Source organism: Malaclemys terrapin, chromosome 18 (assembly GCF_027887155.1).
Source record: "Malaclemys terrapin pileata isolate rMalTer1 chromosome 18, rMalTer1.hap1, whole genome shotgun sequence".
Lineage (NCBI taxonomy): Eukaryota > Metazoa > Chordata > Testudines > Emydidae > Malaclemys > Malaclemys terrapin.
In genome coordinates, this window is record NC_071522.1 from 22,699,789 (window position 1) to 22,727,574 (window position 27,786).

General features: G+C 48.0%; 1 protein-coding gene across 1 annotated transcript in view; it reads left to right on the top strand.

Annotated features, from left to right (window-relative positions):
- The window catches only part of LOC128825865 (myeloperoxidase-like), a 54,108-nt gene extending 26,694 nt beyond the window's left edge, over window positions 1–27,414 (top strand). Inside the window, exons 6-14 of the mRNA XM_054008703.1 lie at window positions 1,856–1,985; window positions 4,467–4,670; window positions 7,279–7,594; window positions 9,132–9,292; window positions 12,237–12,489; window positions 18,214–18,384; window positions 20,011–20,248; window positions 23,205–23,422; window positions 26,554–27,414. Coding sequence (XP_053864678.1) covers window positions 1,856–1,985; window positions 4,467–4,670; window positions 7,279–7,594; window positions 9,132–9,292; window positions 12,237–12,489; window positions 18,214–18,384; window positions 20,011–20,248; window positions 23,205–23,412 — 1,681 coding nt within the window. The 3' untranslated portion in view covers window positions 23,413–23,422; window positions 26,554–27,414. The remainder of the gene's footprint in view (window positions 1–1,855; window positions 1,986–4,466; window positions 4,671–7,278; window positions 7,595–9,131; window positions 9,293–12,236; window positions 12,490–18,213; window positions 18,385–20,010; window positions 20,249–23,204; window positions 23,423–26,553) is intronic.
- The last annotated feature ends 372 nt before the right edge of the window (window positions 27,415–27,786 follow it).

The following is a 27,786-nucleotide window of genomic DNA, read 5'->3' on the forward strand; positions in this document are numbered from 1 at the left end:
ATTAGATATTTCCAGGGGTCTGACTACACTACAAGCACTACAGCGACACAGCCGCAGCGCTGCAGCAGTGCCACCACAGCACTATAGTGTAGACACTTACTACAGCAATGGAGGGTGTTTTTTCCATCGCTGTAGTAAATCCTCCACCTCAAGAGGCCGTAGCTAAGTCGATGGAATCTTCCAAAGCACCTAAACCAGTTACGCACCCGACTCCCTGTGACTGGGGTCCAAGGGGAGCCAGACTGAGGTTACTTAATTAGGGCAAACTGTGAAGAATGGGGCAGACAATCCCCGAAGGTGGTGGTCATTCCAGTATTAAATCCATCAAGATAGCTTCAAAACAGCTTCTCTAATACCTGACTGGTTACCCAGAAGCCCAAACACAGTTCCCTTAAAGCAACCCAGCCTTAGGCCTCCACCCAGACCTCCAAGTCAAATATGCTGAGGATCATTGAAAATTTTATTTTATTTTATTTATAAGAAAGTTCTACCAGTCCCAAAGGATTGGACACATTACCTGTCAGGTTAATGACTATTTCAGGTCTTACGCAAATACATGCTATAGCCAATTCTTATTAACTAAACTAAAATTTATTAGAAAAGAAAAGAGAGAGATAGTATGGTTACAAGATCAGTATCCATACAGACACGAGCACAGTTCTGAGATCAGTTTCATAGTAGAGATGGGGAGCTTTGGAGTTGTAAAGAGTTCTTAGAATTAGTCCATAGATTCAGTCCAATGTTCATATCCAAGGTGATCCATGTGGGATTGGAGATCTCAGTCTTACGACTTAAGCTTCCCCTGCATAAAGCATCAAACGGATGCAGATAGGTGTCCAGTGGGATTTTCAAATGCGTTTAGGCACCTAAGTCCTGTTGGGTCTTTAAACCTCTGGCTCCAAGAGTCGTGGGGGAGGTGAGTAGGAAGAGCATAGGGCAGTGGTGGGCAACCTGCTGCCCCGTGGACTGCACGTGGCCTGTCAGGGTAATCCACTGGCATGCCACCAGACAGTGTGTTTACATTTGCATGGCCGCCCACAGCTCCCAGTGGCTGCGGTTTGCTGTTCCCAGCCAATGGGAGCTGCGGGAAGCGGTGCGGACTGCAGGGATGTGCTGGCAACTGCTTCCCACAGCTCCCATTGACCAGGAACGGCGAACTGCAGCCCCTGGGAGCAGTGGGCAGCCATGCAAATGTAAACAAACTAGCGGCCCGCCAGCAGATTACCCTGATGGCCCACGTGGGGCCTGCGGGCCACAGGTTGCCCACCGCTGGCATAGGGGCTCTTTGCCTCACCTGCAGCCAGGCTGGAAGGCTCTTGTCAATTTTACAGGCAGCCAGGAAGACAAAAAATTGCCTTTCCGCTCTCCCAAAAGAGAATGTTTCTTTAAATCCCTTCCCAGGAAAAAAATCATGTTTTTGATATTTTGTCTTGGGTTGGGATGAAAACGGTTCTAAAACCACATTTTTTCATGGGAATGGATTCCCATTTTTCGGTCAGCTCTGGTTGGGAGCACAGGTCTATTGAGGATTGTGAGGCACTGATACTGCAGTGATGGAGACCATATAAGTAGCTTAGATTTAAATTCTGAATTACAAATGTGAGTATGACAACAACATGAGGATTCATCCTTTTACCTCAGTATTAACCATAGCCTGCGCTAAGAGCCTTTGAGTCTTTGCCTCGGAGCGTTGTCTGTCCAGAATATAGCTGTGGCCTCTGAATCTCAAAACGATTCCTTTCTATCGTGCTAGCAATTCAACGTAGGTTCCAGGGAGAAAAAGAAATTCTGCTTCTCTGCAGGGTGTGTCCTTTCTGAAATAGTTTAGTTGTTTGTTTTCTTCCCAATGTTCCAGGAAACATTCTTATTTGGGAGCTTCCAATCATGGATATGCCCGATGGCTCCTGGCAGAGTATGAGGATGGAGTGTCTCTTCCCAAAGGATTCACCGAAGGAAAACTTTACAATGGATTCCCGCTCCCACTGGTACGAGACTGTGAGATCATTTGGTTTCTTGTTTAATCAATGACTCCCGTATTTCAGACCTCTCCATGACTGGGGGGAAGTGCTCTCTGGGCAGAGGCCCAGGCCGGGCTGCCGCACCATTTAAGTCTATTTTGAGGGCACGTGTGAGGCTTAAGCCGTACATATGTCTTGCGCTGGGCTGTGTTGCTTGGAGCACTCCACACACCTTCATCCCTTGGCAGGTGCAGGGAATACCTTCACACCGAACAGCATTTCTGTTACCCTCCTGTGGAGAAGAAAGTGCTCATTGGATCAACATTTTCTGGAGGTGCTCGACCCCAGCTCTGCTCCAGGCCCCATCCCAAGTCCACCCCTTCCCCCAAGGCCCCACCCTGCCTCTTCCTGCCCTCCCCCTCCCCGCCTCTTCCTGTCCCGTCCGCCCCTCCCCTGAGTGCCCCACTCTCACTCCGCTCCCTCCCCCCAGCACCTCCTGCCCGCCGTTAAAGAGCTGATTGTGGGGGCTGGAAGGGGCTGGAAGGATTGTGGGAGGGGGAGGAGCGGCCACGGATGAGTGTTGAGCACCCACTATTTTTTCCTGAGGGTACATCCCCGGAGTCGGTGCCTGTGGCTTACACGCTGCATGGGGTGAATTTCACCCAAAATGGATTTGTCAGCTCGGTGCCCTGGGCACTGATGTCTGGAAGGTGGGATTACTCCTGCCTCTCCACCTTCCCAAAGTGCTTTGAGACCCACCGCGGCCTGAGACGGTGTCCCTGCATTGCATCACGAGCAAGCATTCGCATTCTTGCTTTCATACTCGGAGATCCTGAGTTCAAACCCTTCAGACTCCCTGACATTATACGGTGTGTCATGCCCAGTCCAGAAGTCAGCCCACATAGGGGACCTGAAGAAGGACTCGGTGTAGCTCGAAAGCGTGTCTCACGCACCAACAGACGTTGGTCTAATAAAAGATATTACCTCCCCCACCTTGTCTCTCTCATAGCCTGCGACTGACAGGGCTACAACAACACTGCATACACATAGAGGACAACAGCCTACTACAGCTCTAAGCTACTGGAGTGACTCCTTTAGCTGAAGAATAAGGTCTATGTTCAAACCCTGCTGCTAACCCAAGCTCCTGGGTTACTACAGCTGCATACGATGGAATTGTGTTTCTTCAGGTTCTTTAAATTCTAGCAAATTCTATACCAAAAAATATTGTTAAAAGAAGGTTGCAAAGTTGAGCCCTCAAAAGTGAGGAAATGCCAGAATCACAGGCACCAGCTTCCGCCAGGCCCCTGTGGTGTGCAAACCCCCACTCCACTCCACCCCAGGCCCTGTCCCCACCCCACCCCTTCTTCCAAGCCCCACCCCACCTCTTCCCGCCCCTGCTGCACTCCTGCCCCACCTCTTCCCGCCCAGTTCCGCCCCCTCCCCCGAGCGCGACCTGTCCCCGCTCCTCCCTCTCCCCCAGGCCTCCTGCAAGCCATGAAATAGCTGATCGTGCAGTGCGGGAGGTGCTGGGAGGGAGGGGGAGGAGTCGATCCGGGCTGCCGGTGGCTGGGAGGTGCTGAGGGGAAGTGGGGGGAGCTGATTGGAGCACCCACGGAGTCGGCGCCTATGGCGAGAATAAACCCAGCTCTCCCACTCCTTCTGGGCCATCCAGGTTGCACTCCCTCCCCCTGCTCTGACCCTCAGCTCCGTGGAGAATCCACAGTACCACAATGGCAGAGCTTCCCTTCCTCACGGAGGGGAGAGATCTGTTCACAAAGCGCGTCTGTCATGTGCAGGGGGGGTGATGATCTCAGTCTGGCATCAACACACATGACTGAGTACATGCAGGGAGCAGATTGGCTGAGTAAGGAAGTTCCATTTTAAGAGTCACTGTTCAGAGTAAAGCCACACTAATGCTTTGCCCGTCACCATCATTACTATCATTGTGTGCTGTGGTTGTGCCTAGGACCCCAGTCATCAGTCAGGACCCCATTGTGCTTAGGCCCTGTGCAAACAGAACAAAAATCTTCCAATCTAAATATAAGATGAGGCAAAAGATGGACACAGACAGACTAGATGGGGGAGCACAATGCAACAACACATGGCAGCGTGCTGGATAGGGTCTCGCTCACCAGCTGCCTAAATACTACCTAGTTTTTTGTAGGCATGCTGGCAAAGGCGAGTTTGAAGAGGGGTTTTGAAGGAGGACAGTGAAGTGGCTTTGCAGGTGTTTACAGGGAGCTCGCCCCAGTCGCTGAATTGCAACAAGGGAGAAAGCACAAAGCTGCTTCTTTAAAGAGTCAAGTGGGCGATGAAGGCTGCATCATTGGCAGTTCATTGAACTTCATCACTGATGTTCAGAAATTGACGTTCAGCATATAAAGTGTTGTGTCTGATACTTTCCTGAGGTCTGTAGCAGGCTACCCGAAAGTTACAGCACTTCCCCTATGGAGCTAAACACGTTCACTATGTCTCAATCATAAATGTTTTTGTTCTGATTCTGTGCAGGTTCGAAAAGTGTCAAATGAAATCATTCACACAGCCAATGAGAATGTCACCCAAGACCAGGAGCGCTCTCTCATCTTCATGCAGTGGGGTCAGTGGGTTGACCACGATTTGGACTTAGCCCCTTTCACTACTACAAAAATCGACAATAAAGAAGTTCATTGCGAGACCAGTTGCACCTTTGAGCCACCTTGCTTCCCAATTCAGGTACAACTACAACCCTGAGGGTACATCTACACTACAGCGGGGAGTCGATTTAAGATACGCAAATTCAGCTACGTGAATAGCGTAGCTGAATTCGACGTATTGCAGCCGACTTACCCCGTTGTGAGGACGGCGGAAAAATCGACTTCTGCCGCTTTTTGTCGGCGGCGCTTACTACCACCTCCGCTGGTGGAGTTAGATTGCCGATTCGGGGATCGATTGTCGCGTCCCGATGGGACGCGATAAATCGGTCCCCGAGAGGTCGATTTCTACCTGCCGATTCAGGCGGGTAGTATAGACCAGACCTAAGTCTTTTCCTCCCTTGCAGGAGCAGTGTCTGGGCTCTAAGACTGAGAATAGTGTATAAGGTTAGACCCAGAAAAACTTTATGTTGAAAAAATAGAAAGATCAAAGTTGTGAATTCTTCAAAGAGCCTAAAGCACCTAGGACACTGTATATTACAGGGGGAGCTGGTAGTAACCAGGGGGGCTGGAACATTTTTTATAGTGGGGGTGCTGAAAGCCATTGAACCAAACTGTAAACCCTGTATATAATGGAATCCACTTTGAGCCAGTTCATGTGGCAGCACCCCTAGTTCCAATACCTATGGCAGTAACCTCTATATTTAGGTTGCCTAGCACATTCTTGTCCATGGGGGTTGGTGTCTGCAGTCATGACAGGCCAATGGCGAGAGTCTGCGGGGTGTGTGGTAGGGGAACCCGGGCCCTCCCTGCTCCATCAGGGGCCCTGTGACTGCCAGGTCAGAGACACAGCCTGGGGCAGACACCCCCCAAGCCTGCTCCCTGGGTCACTTCCTACCCCAGCCTCTGCCCCTCCAAAATCACAGCAGAGTCTGCTTATGGATTCACTGATTGGCGATTCTCCCTGCCAGTGATCCGAAGACTCTTCTCCATCAATTGCAGCCCACTGCTCCCCAGGGCCCCCCGTGGCTCAGCAGATGGGTCTGGTCCATGCAGTGGGTGCTCCTGTAGCCTCTCTGTAGGAGCTAACAATGTAGGATTGTTCCCTTGCTTTATCCACCCTGACACAACTGGGATGCTTCCTTTTGAGCTTGGCCTTCATTGTGAGCAGGCCCTGCAGGTGCAGCTGGGCTGGGCCTTCTGGGCCCAGAGCTACTCCTTAACCCTTGGTTCACCAGTGTGGGGCTTGTACACCCCATCACAATTCCATCATAAAATACTCTTGCAATCTTTTGTGAGAAGCTGTACTAGCTCCATTGTTTGCAGTTGGTTTTTGAAATTTGGCACAGAGAAAGCCCTGGAGCCAGAGAAGTGCCTGTTCATTGCCCTGTGGAATTCTGTTCACGTTTTGCTGAGATACAATAAGTAGTTGAAAAAATGGCCATTTCCCCTCTGTCACTTTCATTCTGCAGGAAAATGTTGGTAGCCTGGTGAAATACTAACTGAACACCACACTGCTGCCAAAGAAATGGTAGCCACCGTACTGGGAATGTCTATCAGCTGTAACAGGGTATTGTGGGGAGAGACAGACTGGGATGCTGCACCCAGCACCTTCCCCAAGCAAAAGAAGACAGGGAATTACACACAGAAAAACTCCATTAAAGGAACACTATTTAGATTGCAAAGTCAAGCATTCCAAAGTTTAAAAATGCCAGAATTCAGGTTGTCCATGCAGCCTTTATGATGTTTCCTGGAACATATGGATCATGCTACAGTCTTTTATTATGGGATTATATACTGTTTTTTCTAGGATTGGTTTAGTGCACAGAATGGACACACAAAAGGCAGAATTAAGAGCAGCCATAACATTTGTCATTTCCTAACTTTTGAGTGCTTGACTTTGTGATCTAAATAATTTTCTTTTAGCACAGTTGGGCTTTTTGTTTGGTTTCATTGGGTGGTTTGACGGTGGGGGTGTAGGTAATATTATTATAAATCAGGAAAAGAACCTGGGTTTCACTGTGGCCATTTCAATGAAAATCTCTGCTCCATATGCAGCTGTGGTCAAAAAAGCCAACATGCTGGTACAATGCATAAAGAATGGGATGGAGAATATGTATATATCAATAGACTGTGGAACTCACTGCTACTAGATGACGAATGTAGCAAGATACAAAGAGGGATATGCATAACAAGAGCATCCAGAGTTAGAATAGCTAATGCTAATACAATTTTTGACAGGGTTCTGAAAATCCTACTTCAGATTTTAAACCATTTTAAACCAGATCCTTTACTATTAGGGATTAGCATGAGACCTTCTTGGGGGCAGATCATCTCATGACTGCCTACTGCAGGGTTCATGGCACCTTGCTCTGAATCATCTGCCACTAAACGCTGTCAGAGACAGGACATTAGACTAGACGTACCATGGGTCTGATCCAATCTGTGAATTCCTGTCGCTATTTTAATACATAATAAGAATAGATAATGAGTTTGGAACATTCCTAGATTCATAGATTCTAAGGCCAGGGGGTATTGTGAGCATCTAGTCTGACCTCCTATATAGCATAGGCCACAGATCTTCCCTAGAATAATTCTGTTTGAACTAGGGAATATCTTTTAAAAAAATTCAATCTTTATCAACACATTGACACTTTAAATAGGGAGTAATTCTCTTTTGTTTTCTACAGATTCCCCCTGATGATCCACGAATTAAGGACCCAAATACTTGTATGCCATTCGTCCGTTCAGCTCCAGTGTGCAATGCTAGAACATTTACGCGAGAGCAGATCAATGCGATCACTTCATTCTTGGATGCCAGCATGGTGTACGGCAGTGAAGTACCTCTAGCTAAGAGTATTAGGAATCAGACAAACCAGCTGGGTTTGATGGCGCTGAACCAGAACTTTACTGATGCAGGGCTGGGATTACTGCCCTTTGAGAACAAATCCCAAAGCCTCTGTTTATTCACAAACAAGACCATGAATATCCCCTGTTTTAAAGCAGGTAAGTCATGTGCCTGGAGCACAATTAATTTTCTGAAGTGAGGGCAGAGAAACTTAGCAGTCTGGAACCTTTTGTACTTCAGCATAGAGCAGTACCAGTGACTTGACAGAGTGATTGCCGTATGTGGAAGCAGGAGTAAGCCATTTTTCTCTAAAACAATGGACTAGATATGCAGAAACAGTCCACTTCACTCACGCTCCTAGATTTGTCAAATTCTTTCTAAGAAGTAATGTGGCTAAGAGGATGAGACTCGACTGGATGAGAAACCTGGGTTCTGTTCCCAGCTCTGTGAGGACGATGTTATGAAACGTCTGTTCCTTTTTCTGTAAAAGGGGAGGTCTGACACCTGAGTCTTTGCTTAGTAGTAAGAATTATGAAGTGCCATAAAATAATGAATGCCAGTTAATAGGAGAAGTGAGGTTAGAACCTATGGCTGTACACGGGCGGCAGGTTTGTAGAAATGTTGGTGGTGCCCAGAACACCCAGAGCCTGCCCCCCCCAACTCCGCCCCCCACCTGCCCAAGGCTCTGGGAGAGAGTTTGGGTGGGGGGAGGAGGTCTGGGGTGCAGGCCCTGGGCTGGGGCAGGCGATTGGGGTGCAGGACGGGTGAGAGGTTGGGCTCTGGAAGGGAGTTTGGGTGGGGGAGGGAGTTTGGGGTGCAGGCTCTGGGATGGAGTTTGGGTGCTGGATGCAGGCTCCGGGCTGGGGCAGGGGGTGGGGGTGCAGGAGGGGGTGAGGGGTGCAGGCTCTGGAAGGGAGTTTGGGGGCAGGAGGGGCTACGGGGGAGGGGGTGCAGGCTCTGGGAAGGGATTTGGGGGCAGGAGGGGGTGTGGAGGGAGGGGGTGCAGGCTCTGGGAGGGAGTTTGAGGGCAGGAGGGGGTGTGGAGGGAGGGGGTGCAGGCTCTGGGAGGGAGTTTGAGGGCAGGAGGGGGTGTGGAGGGAGGGGGTGCAGGCTCTGGGAGGGAGTTTGGGGGCAGGAGGGGGTGTGGGAAGGGAGAGGGGGGTGCAGGCTCTGGGAGGGGGCAGGGCATTTACTTGGGGCTCCTAGGCAGAGTGGGCTGGGGGGCCTCTGTGTGCTGCTACCCCCAGGCACTGCCCCCGCAGCTTCCTATTGGCTGCAGGGGCACTTGGGGCGGGACACAGACCCACCCTGCCCAGGGGCTGCAGGGAGGGGCCAGCAGCCATGTGGAGCGAGCAGGCAGGAAGCTGCTCAGGTAAGTGGGTTAAGAGGGCGATGCTGAAATATCTTAAGCAACAGGTGGTGGCCATACTCTGAGGCCACCACAAAATGTGTTGCGAGAACCCCCTGCACTAGGGCCAAATTTCCAGTCCCTGCTCCACAGCATGGAGGTGCTAGAGATCCTCAACAAAACAGTTGTAAGAATATTTTAACATGGTCAAAATAATATTAATTCCCTAGCCCTGTTCTTGGAATTGCAAGGAGCTCACCTTACAACGCAGGAGTCTAATATGGCAAATTAAACACAGTTCCTCAGCTGAATAAAAGATACAATTATGCTGTGTTTTTATAATTTAGGTGATGCACGAGTAACTGAAAATCTGGGACTTACAGCTCTACACACACTCTTTGTGCGGGAGCACAATCGCTTGGCTACCGAGTTGAAGAAATTAAATCCACACTGGGATGGAGAGAAGCTCTACCAAGAGGCCCGAAAAATCATAGGTGCCATGACCCAGGTATCAGCTGCAATATCATTTTTGCTGCCATTCACTTGTTGATTAAACGTTTCTTGCTCAGATTTAGACATGATTTTTCCCCTCCAGAATTGCCTGTGCAGGTTCCTACACACCAAGCTTGCTCAGCCCTGTAGCCACTGGGGCTCTGCGTGCAGCAGCCTGCAGATCTAAATGTTTTAGGCACCCTCCGTGCTGCAGGTGCCCTCTGCCTTATCATTCACAGCTCAGTTTTAGTGGCTTAGTGTTGTACAAATGGAAATAATCACTGTGTCAGATATTGCACCCGCATGCGGTATCTTTGGGGACCAATGCGATCAGTCCATGAACAGTTTCAGTGTGATTGTGTTCTACTCCATGGTGATGGTTACCACAGCTCTTCCAGGAATTAAAAACAGTGAGGGATGATTAACGTGAGTTGCTAAGACAACTCCGTGGGGTGGATCGCATTTCTTGGCTCAGACTGGGTTTTCCAGAGACAGGGAAAGAACTTGGGCTATAGAATGGTTGAGTTTAAACACACTCGGGGTCCTCATTTTGATTCAGCAAACAGACAGGACCTTTGGTCCTAAGAGGACCCCACCACAGGCTGAAGGGTTGGAAGAGATGTTAGCCTACCAGACTCCCCATGTGGAAGCTGGGTGATTTCTGACATTGTTAGTTTGTGTGTAAGAACTTTTATTGTTTTTATATGTTGTCTCTGTGATGCTTTTATCCTAAGAATAAATGTACTCTGCTGAGAAAGAGCTGTGTGGCAGTTGGTAACTACTGGCTCATGCCAGTTATTGCCCGTAGAGAGAAAGCACAGTCCAGGCGGACTGGCTTGATGAGGATATCATGGTAGGTGGCAGGAGGCTGTGTAGCTTTAAAACCCCAGAGATGCGGGTCTCTCTCCAAGAAACATGACAACTGGGAGATGAAACTTTACATAGGAGGGGGGAGTACAGGTGCAGTGACCCTGAAACTGTGACAATAACAAAAGGAGACCTAAGGAGTTAATTTTTGTCCCTAACATGGCCATTGCAGGGAGACATATCTGCAAACACAGCACCTCATGCAATAACAAAATGTCTGCAATGCCTCAGCGTATAATCTGCTGGGAACACTGGTGAAGTGCCTACTCCAAAACTCTAGGTTAAGGGGTGACTTAATCGCAGACTATAAGTATCTGTATGGGGATTAAATACTTACTAATGGGCTCTTCAATCTAGCAGAGAAATGTGTAACGGACCAATGGCTGGAAGTTGAAGTTAGACAAATTCAGCCTGGAAATAAGGCGTAAAATGTTAATGATGAGAGGAAGTAACCATTGGAACAACTTTCCAAGGATCATGGTGGATTCTCCAGCATTGGCAATTTTAAAATCAAGATTGGATGTTTTTCTAAAATAGCTGCTCTAGGAATTATTTTGGAGAAGTTCTATGGCCTGTGCTATACAGAAGGTCAGACGAGATTATCACAATGATTCCTTCTGCCCTTGGAATCTATGAACTGCGCCCCCCAGCTCATCTTGCCCCATGCAAAAAGCCAGCAAGGTGATGACTTATGGTCATCGTGCCCCTGCAGAAGTTGTTCTCTGCTCAGCCTTTGGTGCCCAGGAGCTGGGAGATGTCCAATCCACCTTCAAAGAAGCAGGGAGAATTCTGAAATCCATCATCCTGGGCTGGTACTGAGTATTGTGAATTAACAACAGAGTCATCTGTGTCACTAAGGCAGAATTGTCTGTCCTTGAAGGACTCTGACACTGGACACCATGCCTTGTCTAGAGCCATATCCATCTTCGAAGGCTCCGGCATCAGACTCACAGATCTTAGAAGCTGCAAGAGCTGCATGGAATGTGCCTGGAACCACCATATCTAGGGCTCTCCCTTCAGTATCTCAGATCCACAAGTCCTTTCCTCATCATAATCAGATGTCCGCATCAACAGTCCCTGTTATTGCACTGTCCTGGTCTCTCTTTTCATCAGCTCTCATTTATTTTAAAGACGCCTTATTTCAGAGAAAAGCCAATGTGCTGATAGTCAAAAGGGTGACTAGGAAGGCCCAGCTATCTGAGGGGCTTGGATAGTGCCTGGACCGTGTGTTGGCCTCTGCACAGGGCTGAACTTCACTCACAGACAGCACATTGGCTTTTCTCTGGTCCTCTGGAGCATCAACCTCAGTGGCTCAGAGAGCTCCACGGCCAATTCTTTTAATTCTCTTGGGGGAAAGTTTTTCAGTCCTGCAGATTTAAAATGTTTAACTTCAGCAGTTGCTGTTTAGCATACTCCCTACTTACTATTGGAATAGAAAGTATTTAATTATCACTGTAAGGGTCGGCAACCTTTCAGAAGGGGTGTGCCAAGTCTTCATTTATTCACTCTAATTTAAGATTTCGCGTGCCAGTAATACATTTTAACGTTTGTAGACAGTCTCTTTCTCTAAGTCTATAATATATAACTAAACTACTGTTGTATGTAAAGTAAATAAGGTTTTTAAAATGTTTAAGAAGCTTCATTTAAAATTAAATTAAAATGCAGAGCCTCCCGGACTGGTGCCCAGGACCCGAGCAGTGTGAGTGTCACTGAAAATCAGCTCGCGTGCTGTCTTCGGCACACGTGCCATAGGTTGCCTACCCCTGCTGTAAGCTATGAATACATCCTCCTGCTCCTTCCAAAACACAGAACAGAAATATTTATTGAAGACTTCTGCCTCTTCTGCATCATTATGGACAATTTTGCCATCCTCACCTAGTAACAGAACAAAGCCATTTGCTAGAATTGTTTTTGCGCCTCATATATTTAAAATTTCCTTCTTGTTGTCTTTAACTTTCCTGGCTGTTTCATTGATGTCTTGCATTTTGACACAGAATTTTTGACCAATCCTATTGGTAATGTTAGAAAGTGATCGTTTTTTCCTTTAGAAAGAGCGTATATGAACTTCTAACTCAGTCTGTATTCCCTTCCAGGTAATAACATACAGAGACTACTTGCCACTTCTGCTTGGAGATGAGACTGAGAAGGAAATACCATGCTACACGGGCTATGATGAGTCTGTGGATCCCACCGTGGCAAATGTATTCTCCTTGGCTTTTCGGTTTGGTCATAGTTCAATACAGCCTTTTGTGAACCGTTTAGATGAACATTTCCAACCTTTGGGTCCACATTCCCAGGTGCCTCTTCACCTCACATTCTGTGCTTCCTGGAGGGTTGTAATGGAAGGTAAGCCTGCAGTCCTGCTTTGCCAGCAAGGCAGAGATTCAACAATTTACTTAAGCAGATGAGTTCACTGGGACTTAAGCACATGCGTCAAGTTAACCACGTGCTTAAGTACATTCCAGAATCAGAACCTAAAGTTCATTACAGCTGATCATTTGTTTCTATGCATCAGGACATGTTTTCAGTTAATAAATCATTTCCTCAATTCCAGCAATTTTCATCAAAGTGTAATAATCTGGGCAAATGGCTAGAATCATAGAATGTAGGACTGGAAGGATCTTGAGAGGTCGTCTAGTCCAGTCCCCTGCACTTTTGGCAGGACTAAGTCTTATCTATTATTTATTATAGATTATTTGTATAGATTATTATTAGGGCTGTCAATTAATTGCAGTTGACTCAAGCATTTAACGCAAAACAAATTAGATTAAAAAATAGTCGCAATTAATTGCAGTTTTAATCACACTGCCATACAATTATAGAATACCAATTTAAATTTATTATAAATACATTTGACGTTTCTCTATATTTTCGATATATTGATTTCAATTACCACACAGAATACAAAGTGCACAGTGCTCACTTTACATTATTATTTTTGATTACAAATATTTGCACTGTAAAAAAGATAAAAGAAATAGTATTTTTCAATTCACCTCATAAAAGTACTGTAGTGCAATCTCTCTATTGTGAAAGTGCAACTTACAAATGTAGAATTATTATTTTTTAGGGCTGTCAATTAATCGCAGTTAATGCAAGCGATTAACGTAAAATAAATTAACACATTATTTTTAATGAGTGTTAATCACACACTTCGCTTTTGACCCTCTTCACTTGCTGTACTTCATCACTTGGCCGACATTGGCACAGTTCTACTGTGTTCTCTTGATCTGGAGTGATTAAATATCAGAAAAAATTAATGGCGCAAAGCAGCAAAAGTTCAGGTTTTTGAATGGGTCTTTATTTTTAAAAAGCTTCTGGGTGGTTCTCTGGATAAAAAGACGGTCATCTGTAGTTATTGCAAGGCTGAGTTCCAATACCATTGACGTATCAGAGGGGTAGCCGTGTTAGTCTGGATCTGTAAAAGCAGCAAAGAGTCCTGTGGCACCTTATAGACTAACAGACGTATTGGAGCATGAGCTTTCCTGGGTGAATACCCACTTTGTCAGATGCATGTCCATTGAAGTACTTCAAGTCTTCAGTACCACGTACACACTAAACATGCTTTCACCTCAAGTTCTTGTGCTACAGATAACCTACTGACAGCAAATGAATCCCGCCAGCCATGACAGAGTATGCTTAAAGAGTTTCAGGATCACGACAAGCCCCTGGATCAAACAAAGTACAACAGCTTAACCAATGCTATTGCAAAGTGGATATCTATGGACTGCAGACCGTTCAACCTTGTGAACGACAGAAGGCTAAAAGATGCTATTCAAATTGCATCTTCCAATCAGTCATACACCTTGCCCTCCTGAAGAACTACTGCATCACAAATACATGACCTCTATCACAACGAGAAGACTACAAAGTTGGAGCTTCTGAAAAATGCGCTAACTGTTGCTTTGACTGGTGATCTCTGGACATCCCTGAGCAATCACAGCTAGCTTGGAGTCACAGCACACCTGATTGATGCTGCATGGACACTGCAGCCGTTCGCTTTAACAGTAACACATACGGAAGAGAGACATTATGCTGAAGCATATGCAGAGCACTTCTTGGATGTTGCGAAAAAATGAAATATTCAAGAAAATATTACAACAGTTTTGTACTAACAATACACGTAATGTGATAGCAGCAGACACTCATTTGCCTTTTGCACATATGACATGCATCACTCATGGTCTGCAGCAATCGATTACAGTAGCGCTCGGTGATGGTGGTTTTGAAAACGTGCTGGCAAAATGTAGAAAACTTGTGGGCCATTTCAAACGCAGTCCAGCTAACAGTGCAGAGCTAGGAATACAACAAGCTGCAAATGGACAGAAACAAGAACCTCTTGTACAAGATATTTCAACCGGATGGAACTCCACATTGGGTATGATTCAGTGTGTGTGTAACCCACACACCTTCTGGGTGTAGTGTTCTGTCCCTTCTAGGGGCACCGAGACCACGTAGAGAGAGACATAAAACGAGTCTGTTCTACAGCCTTGGCTAATAGCCAGGTGGCTTTTAGCTCATGCCTTAGAGGCTCATGTACTACGCTCCAGAGGTCCCTAGTTCAATCCTGCCCACCGACGACCGGGGTCTGTCGGCGTTACAAGTGGGGGCTCATCCGGGATTTCAACTGGGAAGACTCTGAAGCTCGGGATGCGCTTCCTCAGCTAGGGGAAGTATGTAACCCACACACCTCCTGGGTGTGGTGTTCTGTCCCATCTAGTGGCACCAAGACCACTTAGAGAGAGAGAGAGATAAAATGGGTCTGCTCTACAGCCTTAGCCAGTTGGCTTTTAGCTCATGTGGTAGAGGCTCATGTACTAAGTCCCTAGTTCGATCCTGCCCGCTGACAACCGGGGTCCGTCAGCGTTACATCAGCTTTGAAATAAAGTCACTATCACAGCCACATTAGCTCTTCAAAAGCACAACCTGTCAGTGCCGACAGGTAAGGATTTAAACCACTGCAAAAGCTAGAAACACAACTTGAGCCCTGCTGGTTTGTGACTGAGCTCCTTGTGGGAGAATTGTATGTCTCCTGCTCTGTGGTTTTACTCATATTCTGCTATATATTTTGCGTTATGGCACTCTTGGATGACGACCCAGCATATGTTGTTCGGTTTAAGAACACTTTCACTGCAGATATGACAAAGCGCAAAGACGGTACCAATATGAGATTTCTAAAGAGAGTTACAGCACTCAACCCAAGGTTTAAGAATCTGAAGTGCCTTCCAAAATCTGAGAGGGATGAAGTGTGGAATATGCGCTCAGAAGTCTTAAAAGAGCAACACTTCAATATGGAGATTACAGAACCTGAAACGCCAAAAGAGAAAACCAACCTTCTAACATGCGTCGGTCTGCATTGCTTCGGATCATTATCAAACAGAACCTGTCATCAGCTTGGAAGCATGTCTTCTGGAATGGCGGTCAAAGCGTGAAGGGGCATACGAATGTTTAGCATATCTGGCATGTAAATACCTTGCAACGCTGGATACAACTGTGTCATGCGAATGCCTGTTCTAACTTTCAGGTGACATTGTAAGTAAAAGTTATCTCCCATAAATGTTAACAAACTTGTTTGTCTTAGTGATTGGCTGAACACGAAGTAGGACTGAGTGGATTTGTAGGCTCTAAAGTTTTACATTGTTTTTTTACATAACTGCACGCAAAAATAAAACAATAATTCTACATTTGTAAGTTGCACTTTCACAATAAATAGACTGTACTTGTATGAGGTAAATTAAAAATACTATTTATTTTGTTTATCATTTTTACAATGCAAATATTTGTCATAAAAATGATCATATTTTGTGTTGTAATGGAAATCAATACATTTGAAAATGTAGAAAACATCAAATTATTTAAATAAATAGTATTCTATTATTATTTAACAGTGCAATTAAAACTGTGATTAATCACAATTTTTTTAATCTCATGATTAATTGCAATTAATTTTTTAATCGTTTGACAGCCCTAATTATTATTAGAGATTATTATAATTATAGAGGGCTATATTTATGATAGCCCTCTTATAGACTTGGGGCTGCAAGACTTTCTTCTTTGATAGAGGTTTTCCAGAATGACATTTACAATCTCCCGCCCTGGCGAGAGCTTCTCATAGCCAGGGAAGGGAGATGAGCCAATGACTCTGTGAAGTCCAATAGGGACCTCACAATGCTAATCTACTTAACCTGGAGGGTACTAAGTTACTATGGTGATGGGTAATGGTAGAAAACTCTAAAATGGACAAACAATGGACAGCAGGTGAGCCATGAGCTTCAATCTAAACATGGCCCCACGAATAGCCAGTGCAGGTTTGAGCTGCACGTGCAGATGGAACAGCTCATGGAACAAGAGGGTAACAGGCCCTGTTTGATAGTGACTACACTTGAAATGCTGCATTCAGCTCTGGGACCCAGAAGAAAACAAACAAACTGAAGGACGTTAAAAAAGAGCAACAAAAATGACTCTAGGACTCTAGTATGCAGCGGTGTTATAGCCATTTCGGTCCCAGGATATTAGCGAGACAAAGTAGGTGAGGTAATATGTTTTATTGGACCGACTTCAGTTGGTGAGAGAGACAAGGTTTTCAGTACAAACTGAAAATAAAATACCTTATCTAGATTACGAACAAATATCTCAAACAGGAGATTGCCCCCCAAGAAAACTGCCTGATCTTATCAAGAGCATTCTGCTATATTTTAAAAATACCCAATTCTATAGCTCCTTTCACTCACGTTTAGTGGTGACACTTCCATTTTATATGTATTTCATGCTGATTGGATATATATACAATGGGACAGAGTGCAGCCACTTTAGAACTGACTGCCCTACCTCTCAATTTACTATGAACTGAATTTTAAACCAAATTAGCCAAGGTATGACATGGGTGAACTCACCACTTGTGAAGAAGTAAATAGTCATTGGAGCAAGGGCTTGAACATGGCTCTTTCACATGATAGATACAGGCCCTAGCCACCAGGCTATAGAGTCAACATCTCTAGCTCTGTGTCTGGCCCAATGAATTGTTTAATACCAAGCGGAACAGCTTCGACAGGAGTGACTGGGACACCCCCACCCTCAGGTTAACCAATAGCCTGGCAGCTAGGGCTCTTACCTGGGATGTAGGAGAGCTGAGTTCAAGTCCTTGTGCCAAATCAAGCCGAGGGGGGATTTGGAAACAGCTCTTCCCCACTCCAGCTGCCTCGCCTGCCTACTGGGGAGCATGCACTTCAGCCAGTCTAGTTCCCACTCTCCTTATTGCTGACTGTCTTCTGCACAGGACCCAAATGGGACCAAGCCTGGTAGGGGAACACCTCGCTGATAAATCCTGCTGGGACTTAGGTGTGCGCTAGGGTGCTGAGCAGCTCGGTGGCATCAGGATTTCGGAGGCTCTGGGCATGCCCAGTGGTGGAAATGTCGGCAGCTATGGAATTGAGGTGTCTACAGAGTTAGGCAGCAGTGGAGCAGGGGTTTAAGGATCTCGGTGCTGCCTAAATGTTGCATTCAGACTTATGGCCTGGAAATTAGGGGCCTAAATCCCTTAGTGGGTCTAGCCTGAGTCGCCGCTATAGACTCAGCATGATAAGAACTGTGTAGCTTTTTAGAAATTAAACATCAGCTTATGACCAACAGCCCTGAAATTTTTCCCAGGAACAAAACACACATTGCCCAGCCAACTCTGCCTGCGAGGCCTTTCCCAGCTCCTGTTTTGTTGCTGTGAGGTAAAAACACAAAGATCAATATTTCCTGAAGGAGAAACCTTCCCGGTTCTTCCTATGCAGTTTGTTTACTAAAACTGCTTGGCTTCCTTTGAGCAGCTCGTGTTGTTATCAGACAACAGGCCTCTGCCTCTGCAGACATTCTTAAAAACTACTCTGATTCTTTAGGGGGAACATGGCACATACTGTTAGCTAGGAATGACCTCCCCAACCATCAGAGCGGGAAGGATCTCAGGTGACCCCTGAGGAGCAAAGGGAGCATTGGGGCTAATCTTCTGTTGCACAAAATGTAGCCTACTAGGTAGAATCTATTACAGACTGTTCTGTTTCTTTCTGGACTTGACCTTCATTGCAGGTGGCATTGACCCGCTTCTCCGTGGTCTGCTGGTTGACCATGCAAAACTAATGAAACAGAATCAAATGGTGGTTGAGGAGCTCCAGGAGCGGCTTTTTGAACAGGTAGAAATAATTGGACTGGATCTAGCAGCCTTAAACCTGCAACGTGGAAGAGATCATGGTCTTCCAGGTAAGTATGCATAAGACTGCATCCCTTTCTGCGTTGTTTGCAGTCACTTCCACAATGTGATTTTTCCAGACAGCCAAGGAAGGACAGCCCCTGCCCTAGGGACAGACAGATGTCAGGGAGGAAAAACAATTCTGTACTGGTTATCAACATTCACCAAAAGGCTTTTAAGCGGGATTTAAATATGGATAGTGTGGGGCCTTTCGGACGACCGTGGGGAGTCCAGGCATGGGGAGGAGGGATGTGGGGGAAGAGGCTGGAGGTGATTGGCTGTCAGAGAGCATGACAAATGGGCAGATGGGAAGTAGAGGCAGAGTAGAGGAGAAGCGGGGAATGCAACACTGAAAAAGAAAGATAACCAGGGAGGGGCAGAACTGAACAGAGACTTGGAGGTGGCGGCCAGAGGCTTAAATCTGATGTCAGAGCTGATGGGAGCCAGGGGAGGGATGTGATCAGATGGATGGAGAAGGAAGGTGGCTCTATCGCTAGATTCTGATAGGCCAGAGGGAAAGGGAGCGTCCGGGTGGCCAGTGGGAGGCAGGTGCAGCAGTCAGGACCTGGACTAGAGATCTGGTGTGGGAATGGAAAGAAAAGACGGGATCTTGGAGACGCTGAGGAGGAAGCAGCAGAGTTTGGAAATGGCCGGGATGGGCAGCAAGGGAGAGGATGGAGTCAGAAATAGCCCCCACGGTGCAGGCCTGAGTGACAGGGGCTGGGGGCTATTGGAGGAGTGGGAGACAGTGGAGGGATCTAAAGAGGAATGACGTGGTTAAAGCAATGGGCTAGGAAAATTATCCTTGCAGAAGTATTCTGGATTGTTATTAGTGGAGCAAGATTGCATTTGTGAAGGCCCGAGAAGAGACTGCTGCAGTAATTGAGATGCAAGATGCGGAGAGCTTGGCCGAGAGCTGTAGCTGTGTGGATGGACAGGAACGGCCGTATCTTAGAGATGTTTTACAGAAAGACTCGGCAAGATTTAGACCTAGCCGGGCTGTGAGGACCAAGTCGAAGATGGTGTCCAGGTTACAGGCCTGAATGGAGGGTTTGATTTTCACCCAGCCTTTACTCCCCTGCATCTTGCAGAGCTTGGTTCTGGTGCACTGGAGCAAGGGATGCTACACGTCTGCTTACATCCCCCAGCCCTCAGAGTAACGGGGCTAGGACACCAGGAGGAGTCACTGCCTCCTGCACTGGCCTTGGGGGCATCCAGCGAGACGCTGGCCCTGAACAAGGACTTTGTCTTATGGACACAGTCTAGCTCATGGAAAAGCCAACCCCCCTCCCCCGGTGACACTTCAGAAAGTTACAAGCATCTGAAAACAGGGATTGACAATAGGTCCTGTGCTGCATTCCTCATGGATACATTCACTCCCAGTGCCACATAGTTATCAAGTTAGTAGGACACTGAACTTTCCAGCTCAGCTTTAACTCCCACTCCCATTTGTGAAGACAGAACTTGGTTAATTCAGTGTCTGATTCTAGATGACACATCAACATCTGCTGAAATATTTTTTAAAATCCTGGGCAATGGCAAAGCGGGCTGTGCGTGGAGAATGGACTACAATGGGGAGATGCTAGCACAGGTGGGAGGGAGATGGCGGTATTGACTGCTCTGCTCTGGTTCCGCAGGGTATAACGCCTGGAGGCAATTCTGTGGGCTCTCACAGCCTCGCAACTTAGCTGAACTCTCTGAAGTGCTGAGAAATCCTGAGCTGGCCAGGAAGTTCATGGACCTGTACGGGACACCAGACAATATCGACATCTGGATTGGGGCTATGGCGGAGCCGTTTGTTCCCAATGGCAGAGTGGGACCTCTCCTGGCTTGCATCATTGGATCACAGTTCAGGAAATTGCGAGATGGGGACAGGTAGGCTGACTGGAAAGTGAATCTCCACTTCCATTTTATTTACAAAAGAACAATTGGCAGTTGGTGTCATGTGCTGTTCCAGTCCCTCACCGATGGGCTTGCTTGGTGTTCCGAGCACCACGGCCCAATACCGGAGTTTCATTCACAGTTATTAAAGGGGCGCCCCTGTGGGAAGGGCAGTTGATTAACTCCTACGTGGCCAGACAGCTCCACTCACTGGTGCATGGATGGTCTGTAGAGGGTTCTGAAGAAAGGTGAAACACCCCCTTAAATCTCTTTTAAAGGTGGTAATTTCTGGGGTCATTTATCCTGTGTGTATGAATCCGGCCTGCTTCAAACCAACATGAAAAGGCAAACACTCTGTCAATTTTAATTTCTGTTTCATATATTGCCACTTTTAAAACATTTCTTAGAAATGCAGGTTTAATTTGACAGTTAACGTTGCAGCGGAGTTTTCCTTTTATCAACGTCACCACCATTCTCTCATAATTTATGCCCTGCAAAAACACTACATTAAGAAAAGTTATGCAGTTTGCAAAGTCGAGCACTCAGAAGCACTCAGAAATGCCAGAAATAAGGCTGCCTGCGATCTGAATTCGGCACCCTTGTGCGTGTGCATTTTAACAGTCTTTTTAATGACACGATTGTGTGTTGTCAGGGTTCTGGGAAAAACACCACAGGACGGACAGTGCTCCAGGAATGAGGCAGCTGTTCAATATTTTGTTTTATCCCTATTGTTCAGCGGGTGGCCCCTGCCGTGTTCACCTCACATCATCCAAACCTTGCACTGAATACAGAATTAGTCACTTCTTCATGGGCAGTTCCAGGGCACTTACCATAGTACCACCAATGTATCTTCACAACACCTCAGTGAGGCAGGAAGGTGTTGTGGGCCCCATTTGACAGACGGGCGCAGAGCTAGTAACTCCATAACTTACAGGCGTTTGTTTCTCCTGCTAAATTTCACATCCAAGCCACAAACCCTTGGGAGCACTAGAGCTCATCAAAGAAATGGCAGGAAAAATTGGCTAATGTGGGCAACACTACCTCTTTCCCTCACCCTGTTCTCAAGAGGAGCCAAACTGTTTTTGCTGAAACACAGCAGAAAAATCCAGCCTGAGGCAGAGACCAAGCCTGGTGAATCTCAGCCTGCAGGGTTCAGAGCTGGCAAAGTAACAAGTGATAAAGCAGAGGGACCTGAGCTGGGCCAGCTTCCTCCCCTCCCTCCCTCGTCCCCTCTGCCACAGGCTTGATGGTGGGGGGATAAGTTATTGTCTCCCCACCTGAGAGGGGGGGGGGAAGTGTCCCATTTCCCCCTCCCCTCAGATGACCCTTATACTAGCACGTCTAGCACTGCAGAGAGACGGGGTCCCAGAAAGGCCCCCAGTATCACGCAGTTCAAGCCAGCTTACCCCTTACACATGTCTGCACCCTCTCCAGTAGCAGGAGCCCCACAAGGTCTCTGCATTTCGGTCACCCGGGTTCCTCTCAGGCCGGGTGCACCTAGGCCTCTTTCTCCATTTCCTTTGGCCAGGAAGACGGTGCTGGGTTCCTGGCAGCTGCCTCGGCTGGCAGGGTAGTGCTCCTTCCCTCAGGTAGGGAGCAGCTAGTGCCTGCCTTTTCGCCAAACTGAGCCAGGCTCCCTCCTTTTCTCTCCCCTCCAGGCCTGGCATTGGCTGCAGGTATAACAGGGCAGGGCTAGGCTCTCTTTAACCCGTTTCGTGCTGGTGGGCAGTTTCTCTGCTTGTCCACATTTGTATCTCTTCCAAGTCATTGTGCAGCCCTGCCTAGCCCATGGCACACCGTCCAAGCACTGGGCGGAAGACAGAAGAGTGTATTCCAGGAACTCGCCCTGTTTCAGGGAGGCATTAGCCCATTTTACTGACAGGCCCAGAGGAGCTGGGGCCATGATCTGACTGGGCTGGTGAGCACCTGCAGGCAGTTGTACAGCTAGTGAAGGGCACAGTCCAGGGGGCTGGAGTGCTGCACTCTAGGAGCTGCCTCTCCTCCTTGCTCTGTGAGGCGGGTGTACGGGGGAGCAGATTCTCAGCACTCCCCATGCTCCATGAGGGAGGGGGGATCCTTGCCATGCTGGTAGCGCAGCTCCTGCTACTGGAGTGAGCCAGGGGTCGTTTGTGGACTAAACAGTACGTGATCATTCAATTAAGGTCTCTAACAGCCCATACGCACAAGAGGGCAGAGTTAAGATTGCGCCGGCAGCCTTAATTCAGGGATTTCCTAAATTTGGATCAATTCATAGATGTTAAGGCCAGAAGGGACCATGGTGATCATCTAGTCCAGTGACTCTCAAACGTTTGTACTGGTGACCCCTTTCACATGGCAAGACTCTGAGCGCGACCCCCCCCCTTATAAATTAAAAACACTTTTTTTTATATATTTAACACCATTATAAATGCTGGAGGAAATGCAGAGTTTGGGGTGGAGGCTGACAGGTTGCGACCCCCCCCTGTAATGACCTTGTAACCCCCTGAGGGGTCCCGACCCCCAGGTTGAGAACCCTTGATCTAGTCTGAGCTCCTGCACAGCGCAGGCCAGAGAACATCTGTGATTCCCACAGAAGCTTTTTAGCCGGTGACTTTGCAATCAAAAGTTCTTTTCATTTTCAGTAGAACGTATCTGTATAGAATCTTCACAGTCTTTCTCTAGAAAGCTTGAAGGCATTTTGGCTATAGGAGATTTATTAACATTAGAAAAACACTTTTTTTTAAACTACCGGGTGAAATTGTGGCCTCACTGCAGCTGGTGGGAGTTTTGCTGCTGCCTACAACGAGTCCCCGATGTCCCACACCACCACTTGTATTTCCATTTCACAGGCAAGGCCTCTTTTCATATCAATGGAGACAAAACAAATCATGACCCCCCCCCAAGGACTAAATTCATTCCCAAGAAGGATAAACACGGGCTGTAACACTGCCGCTTTTCTGCTTCTTTGTAGATTCTGGTGGGAGAATCCCGGGGTTTTCACTCCACAGCAGCGCCGGGCCCTGAGCAGCAGTTCATTGCCGCGGGTTCTCTGTGATAACACTCGCATTAGAGAGGTGCCCAGGGACGTGTTCAAGGTCAACCGCTATCCTGAGGACTTTGTAAACTGCAGAATGATCGACAGTCTTGACTTGTCACCTTGGAGACAACGCAGTAACTAGGGAGTGGAAGGTACAGAATGGCCCCCGTGCCCAGAGAAACACACACAACTGGGCCCATGTGGAGGCTTCTCCTCCCCAGCATTCCCTGGCCTTTCCCCCCCAGATCAACCCCAATCCCCAAACAAACTCACTCTTCCAGCCACCCTTCCTCCAACAGATCCTTCCTCCCAATCCCCCACCTTGATCTTCCCCTCTGCCCCAGAGGCTCCCGCTTGTCTTCACTATGACATGAGGGCATGTTAGCACTGCTTGGCGGACTTGTGTTAACCAACACACTGGCGAATACACCCCTGCAAAGTTGGTTTTAACGCCATGTTAGTGAACACAACTAGTTCAGGGCCATGTTCTGTCGCACCCTGATTTTCTAGTGAACACAAGCCCATTGACTCTCTTGTCCCTAAGGCTCTGTCACTGCCTGGCCCTGCTACCAATGACCCGGCCTGCACCCACCCTGCTCACAGACCGTAGGCTGGATCCAACTGCACTCAAGACAGTGGGAGGCTTTCCATTGGAGTTGGACTGGGAACCCTAGATCCCTAGCTTGGGATGGCAGCGGATCATATTCTGACAGCGCTGTACATAGCTCTGTACTCGTACAGTTATCTTCCTAAGAGACACAGACGCATCCACTCATCCCACTTCCTGGACACGTGCAGGTTTGACTAACTTTTCATTAGGAAGGTTTCTCAGGTCCAGGATTGGCTTTCTGGAGAGAGAGACCCAGCCTTACCCCAGAATAGCTTGGGTCTTCCACATCCCAGGGAAGTGCTCTAACCACTAGGCTATAGAGTCACTCTCTTTCAATGACTCCTGTTGGTGCTGTTCTATTTTATATTGAAAAAATAACATGTTTATTGCTCCAGAGAGGCTGATTCTATTGGCTGGTGGTCAGGGTACTCACCTGGGATGTGCAAGATCCAAGCGCCTACTGCAAATCAGGAACGTGAACCCGGGGTGTTTTCATCCCACGTGAGTGCCCTAACCACCAGGCTACTGGCTATCCTGGGGTGGGCAGGGGCTTGCACTCATATTTGGGTGTGGGGGATTTTGAAAGGCCTCAGTTTTGTTTTGAATTGGACCCAAACAAATTAGAGACGTCATTTTTTCCCAAACTGGAATTGCTGTTTCTGGCCAGCCCTAGTGTGCCAGTGGAATTCAGGTGTCAGGGGAGCCCTGGGTGCAGCAGGGTGACTGATCTCTCAGGGAGCCAGGACCAGTGCCATGCAGGGTCTTGAAAAATCAGCACCCCGTGGAACTGGGCTCTGAACTGAATGGGGAGCCAGGGCAGAGAACGGCATGTTGGGGTGATGTGTTCCCAGGGTCCTGTGTTGCGGAGCGACCAGGTTGCTGTGTTTTGAACAAGCTGGTTTTTCCTCAGGGCTTGTGCTTCCCTCCTAGATAAAAGGAACTGCAATACCCAGCTTAAGTGTCACAGTGCGCAGCGCACTGGGACCAGCTCTGCCTTTTCTAACACCGGGCACAAGCGGGCCAGCCACAGACAGCAGGGAGCTTTTTGCTTTGTTGCTGTTGCTACATAAATCTAAGAGGAGCCCGGGCTGTGGACCAGAGGGGCAGTGTGAGGGCAGATGGCTGGGACTGTGACAGAGAAGGAGTGCTTCTCCTTTCCCACACGGATCACATCCGTCTGATCCTGGTTCAGCTTCAGCCAGCTGCTCTTCATGCAGGTGCTGAGCTCAGAAGGCCGTGAGAACCTCTCATGGGGCAAGTCCACCCCATTCCCCTTTGGGGCGGGGAAAAGGGCGTTATAGCCACCTGAGCACCCTTAGCCTCAGGCCATACAGCCTAATGGCCAGGGTCAATACAGCTGCCCTCTCTCGCAAGGCATTAGGGCCTGATGGTCAGGGGGGTGGAGGGATGGGCCATCACCAAAGGGGGGTGGTGGCTGGGGTAGGGAGTCCCAGACCCTCTTTACTCCACCAGGTCCCAGCCCAGGGCCCTGTCAGTGACAAGTGTATTCACCATCGGGTCAGCGGGGATCTGACCAAAACACGCTGACTTAGTGCCCAGTCATAGAATCATAGAATCTCACAGTTGGAAGAGACCTCAGGAGATATCTAGTCCCATCCCCTGCTCAAAGCAGGACCAACCCCAACTAAATCATCCCAGCCAGGGCTTTGTCAAGCCGGGCCTTAAAAACCTCTAAGGATGGAGATTCCACCACCTCCCTAGGTAACCCATTCCAGTGCTTCACCACCCTCCCTAGTGAAATAGTGTTTCCTAATATCCAACCTAGACCTCCCGCACTGCAACTTGAGAACATCGCTTCGTGTTCTATCATCTGCCACCACTGAGAACAGCTGAGCTCCATCCACTTTGGAACCCCCCTTCAGGTAGTTGAAGGCTGCGATCAAATCCCCCCTCACTCTTCTCTTCTGCAGACTAAATAACCCCAGTTCCCTCAACTTCTTCTCATAAGTCATGTACCCCATCCCCGTAATCATTTTCATTGCCCTCCACTGGACTCTCTCCAATGTATCAACATCCTTTCTGTAGTGGGGGTCCCAAAACTGGACGCAATACTCCAGATGTGGCCTCAGCAGTGCCAATAGAGGAGAAACAAAGGCACACTGTTGACTCATGTCCAGCTTCTCATCCACTGTAATTCCCAGGTCCTTTTCTGCAGAACTGCTGCTTAGTCAGTCGGTCCCCAGCCTGTAGCAGTGCATGGGATTCTTCCTTCCTAAGTGCAGGACTCTGCACTTGTCCTTGTTGAACCCCATCAGTCTTCTTTTGGCCCAATCCTCCAATTTATCTAGGTCCTTTAGATTCTAGACCCTATCCCTACGCTCCAGAGAATCTACCTCTCCCCTCAGCTTAGTGTCTTATGTGAAATAGCTGAGGGCCCAATCCATCCCATCATCCAGATCATTCATGAAGATGTTGAACAAAACCGGTCCCAGGACCTGGGGCACCGTTCTTGATACCGGCTGCCAACTAGACATCAAGGCATTGATCACTACCCATTGAGCCCGATGATCTAGCCACTTTCTATCCACCTTATAGTCCATTCATCCAATCCATACTTTTTTAATTTGCTGGCAAGAATACTATGGGAGACCATATCAAAAGCTTTGCTAAAGTCAAGATATATCATGTCCACTGTTTTCCCTATATCCACAGCTCCAGTTATGTCATCATAGAAGGCAATCAGGTTTGTCAGGCATGACTTGCCCTTGGTGAATCCATGTTGACTGTTCCTGATCACCTTCCTCTCCTCCAAGTGCTTCAAAATGGATTCCGTGAGGACCTGCTCCATGATTTTGCTGGGGACTGAAGTGAGACTGACCGGTTTGTAGTTCCCCGGGTTCTCTTTCTTCCCTTTTTTTAAAGATGGACACTATATTTGCCTTTTTCCAATCGTCTGGGACCTCTCCTGATCCCCACAAGTTTTCAAAGATAACGGCCAATGGCTCTACAATCACATCAGCCAACTCCCTCAGCATCCTCAGATGCATTAGATCTGGACCCATGGACTTGTGCATGTCTAGCTTTTCTAAACAGTCTTTAACCTCTTCTTTCACCACTGAGGGCTGCTCACCTCCTCCCCATACTGTGTTGTCCAGTGCAGCACTCTGGGAGCTCACCTTGTCTGGGAAGACCGAGGCAAAAAAAAAAGCATTGCGTACTTCAGCTTTTTCCACATCATCTGTCACTAGGTTGCCTCCCCCACTTTCTCTGACTTTCTTCTTTTTGCTAATAGACCTGTAGAAACCCTTCTTGTTACCCTTCACATCCCTTGCCAGCTGCAACTCCAATCGTGCTTTGGCCTTCCTGATTACACCACTGCATGCTCGAGCAATATTTTATACTCCTCCCTGGTCATCTGTCCAAGTTTCCACTTCTTGTAAGCTTCCTTTTTGTGTTTAAGCTCAGCAAAGGTTTCACTGTTAAGCCAAGCTGGTCACTTGTCATATTTGCTATTCTTTCTGCACATTGAGATGGTTTGTTCCTGCTCCCTCAATAAAGCTTCTTTAAAATACAGCCAGCTCTCCTGGACTCCTTTCCCCCCCATATTAGCCTCCCAGGGGATCCTGCCCATCAGTTCCCTAAGAGATTCAAAGTCTGCTTTGCTAAAGTCCAGGGTCTGTATCATAGGCGCCAACTTTAGACGGCGCTGGTGGGTGCTCGCGACCCCGGCCTCGCCCCAACTCCACCCCCGGCCACACTCCCATTCCAGCCCTTCCCCAAATCCCCACCCCCGCCTCCTGCCCCAGGCATGCTGCATTTCCCCTCCACCCGCCCCCCTCCCCAGGCTTGCAAGCCTGGGAAGGAGGGGGGAGAAGCAGCAGAGCACCCACCGGCAGCTCCCCGCCCCGCCCCCAGCTGACCTCCACCTCCTGAGGTGCCACCGCC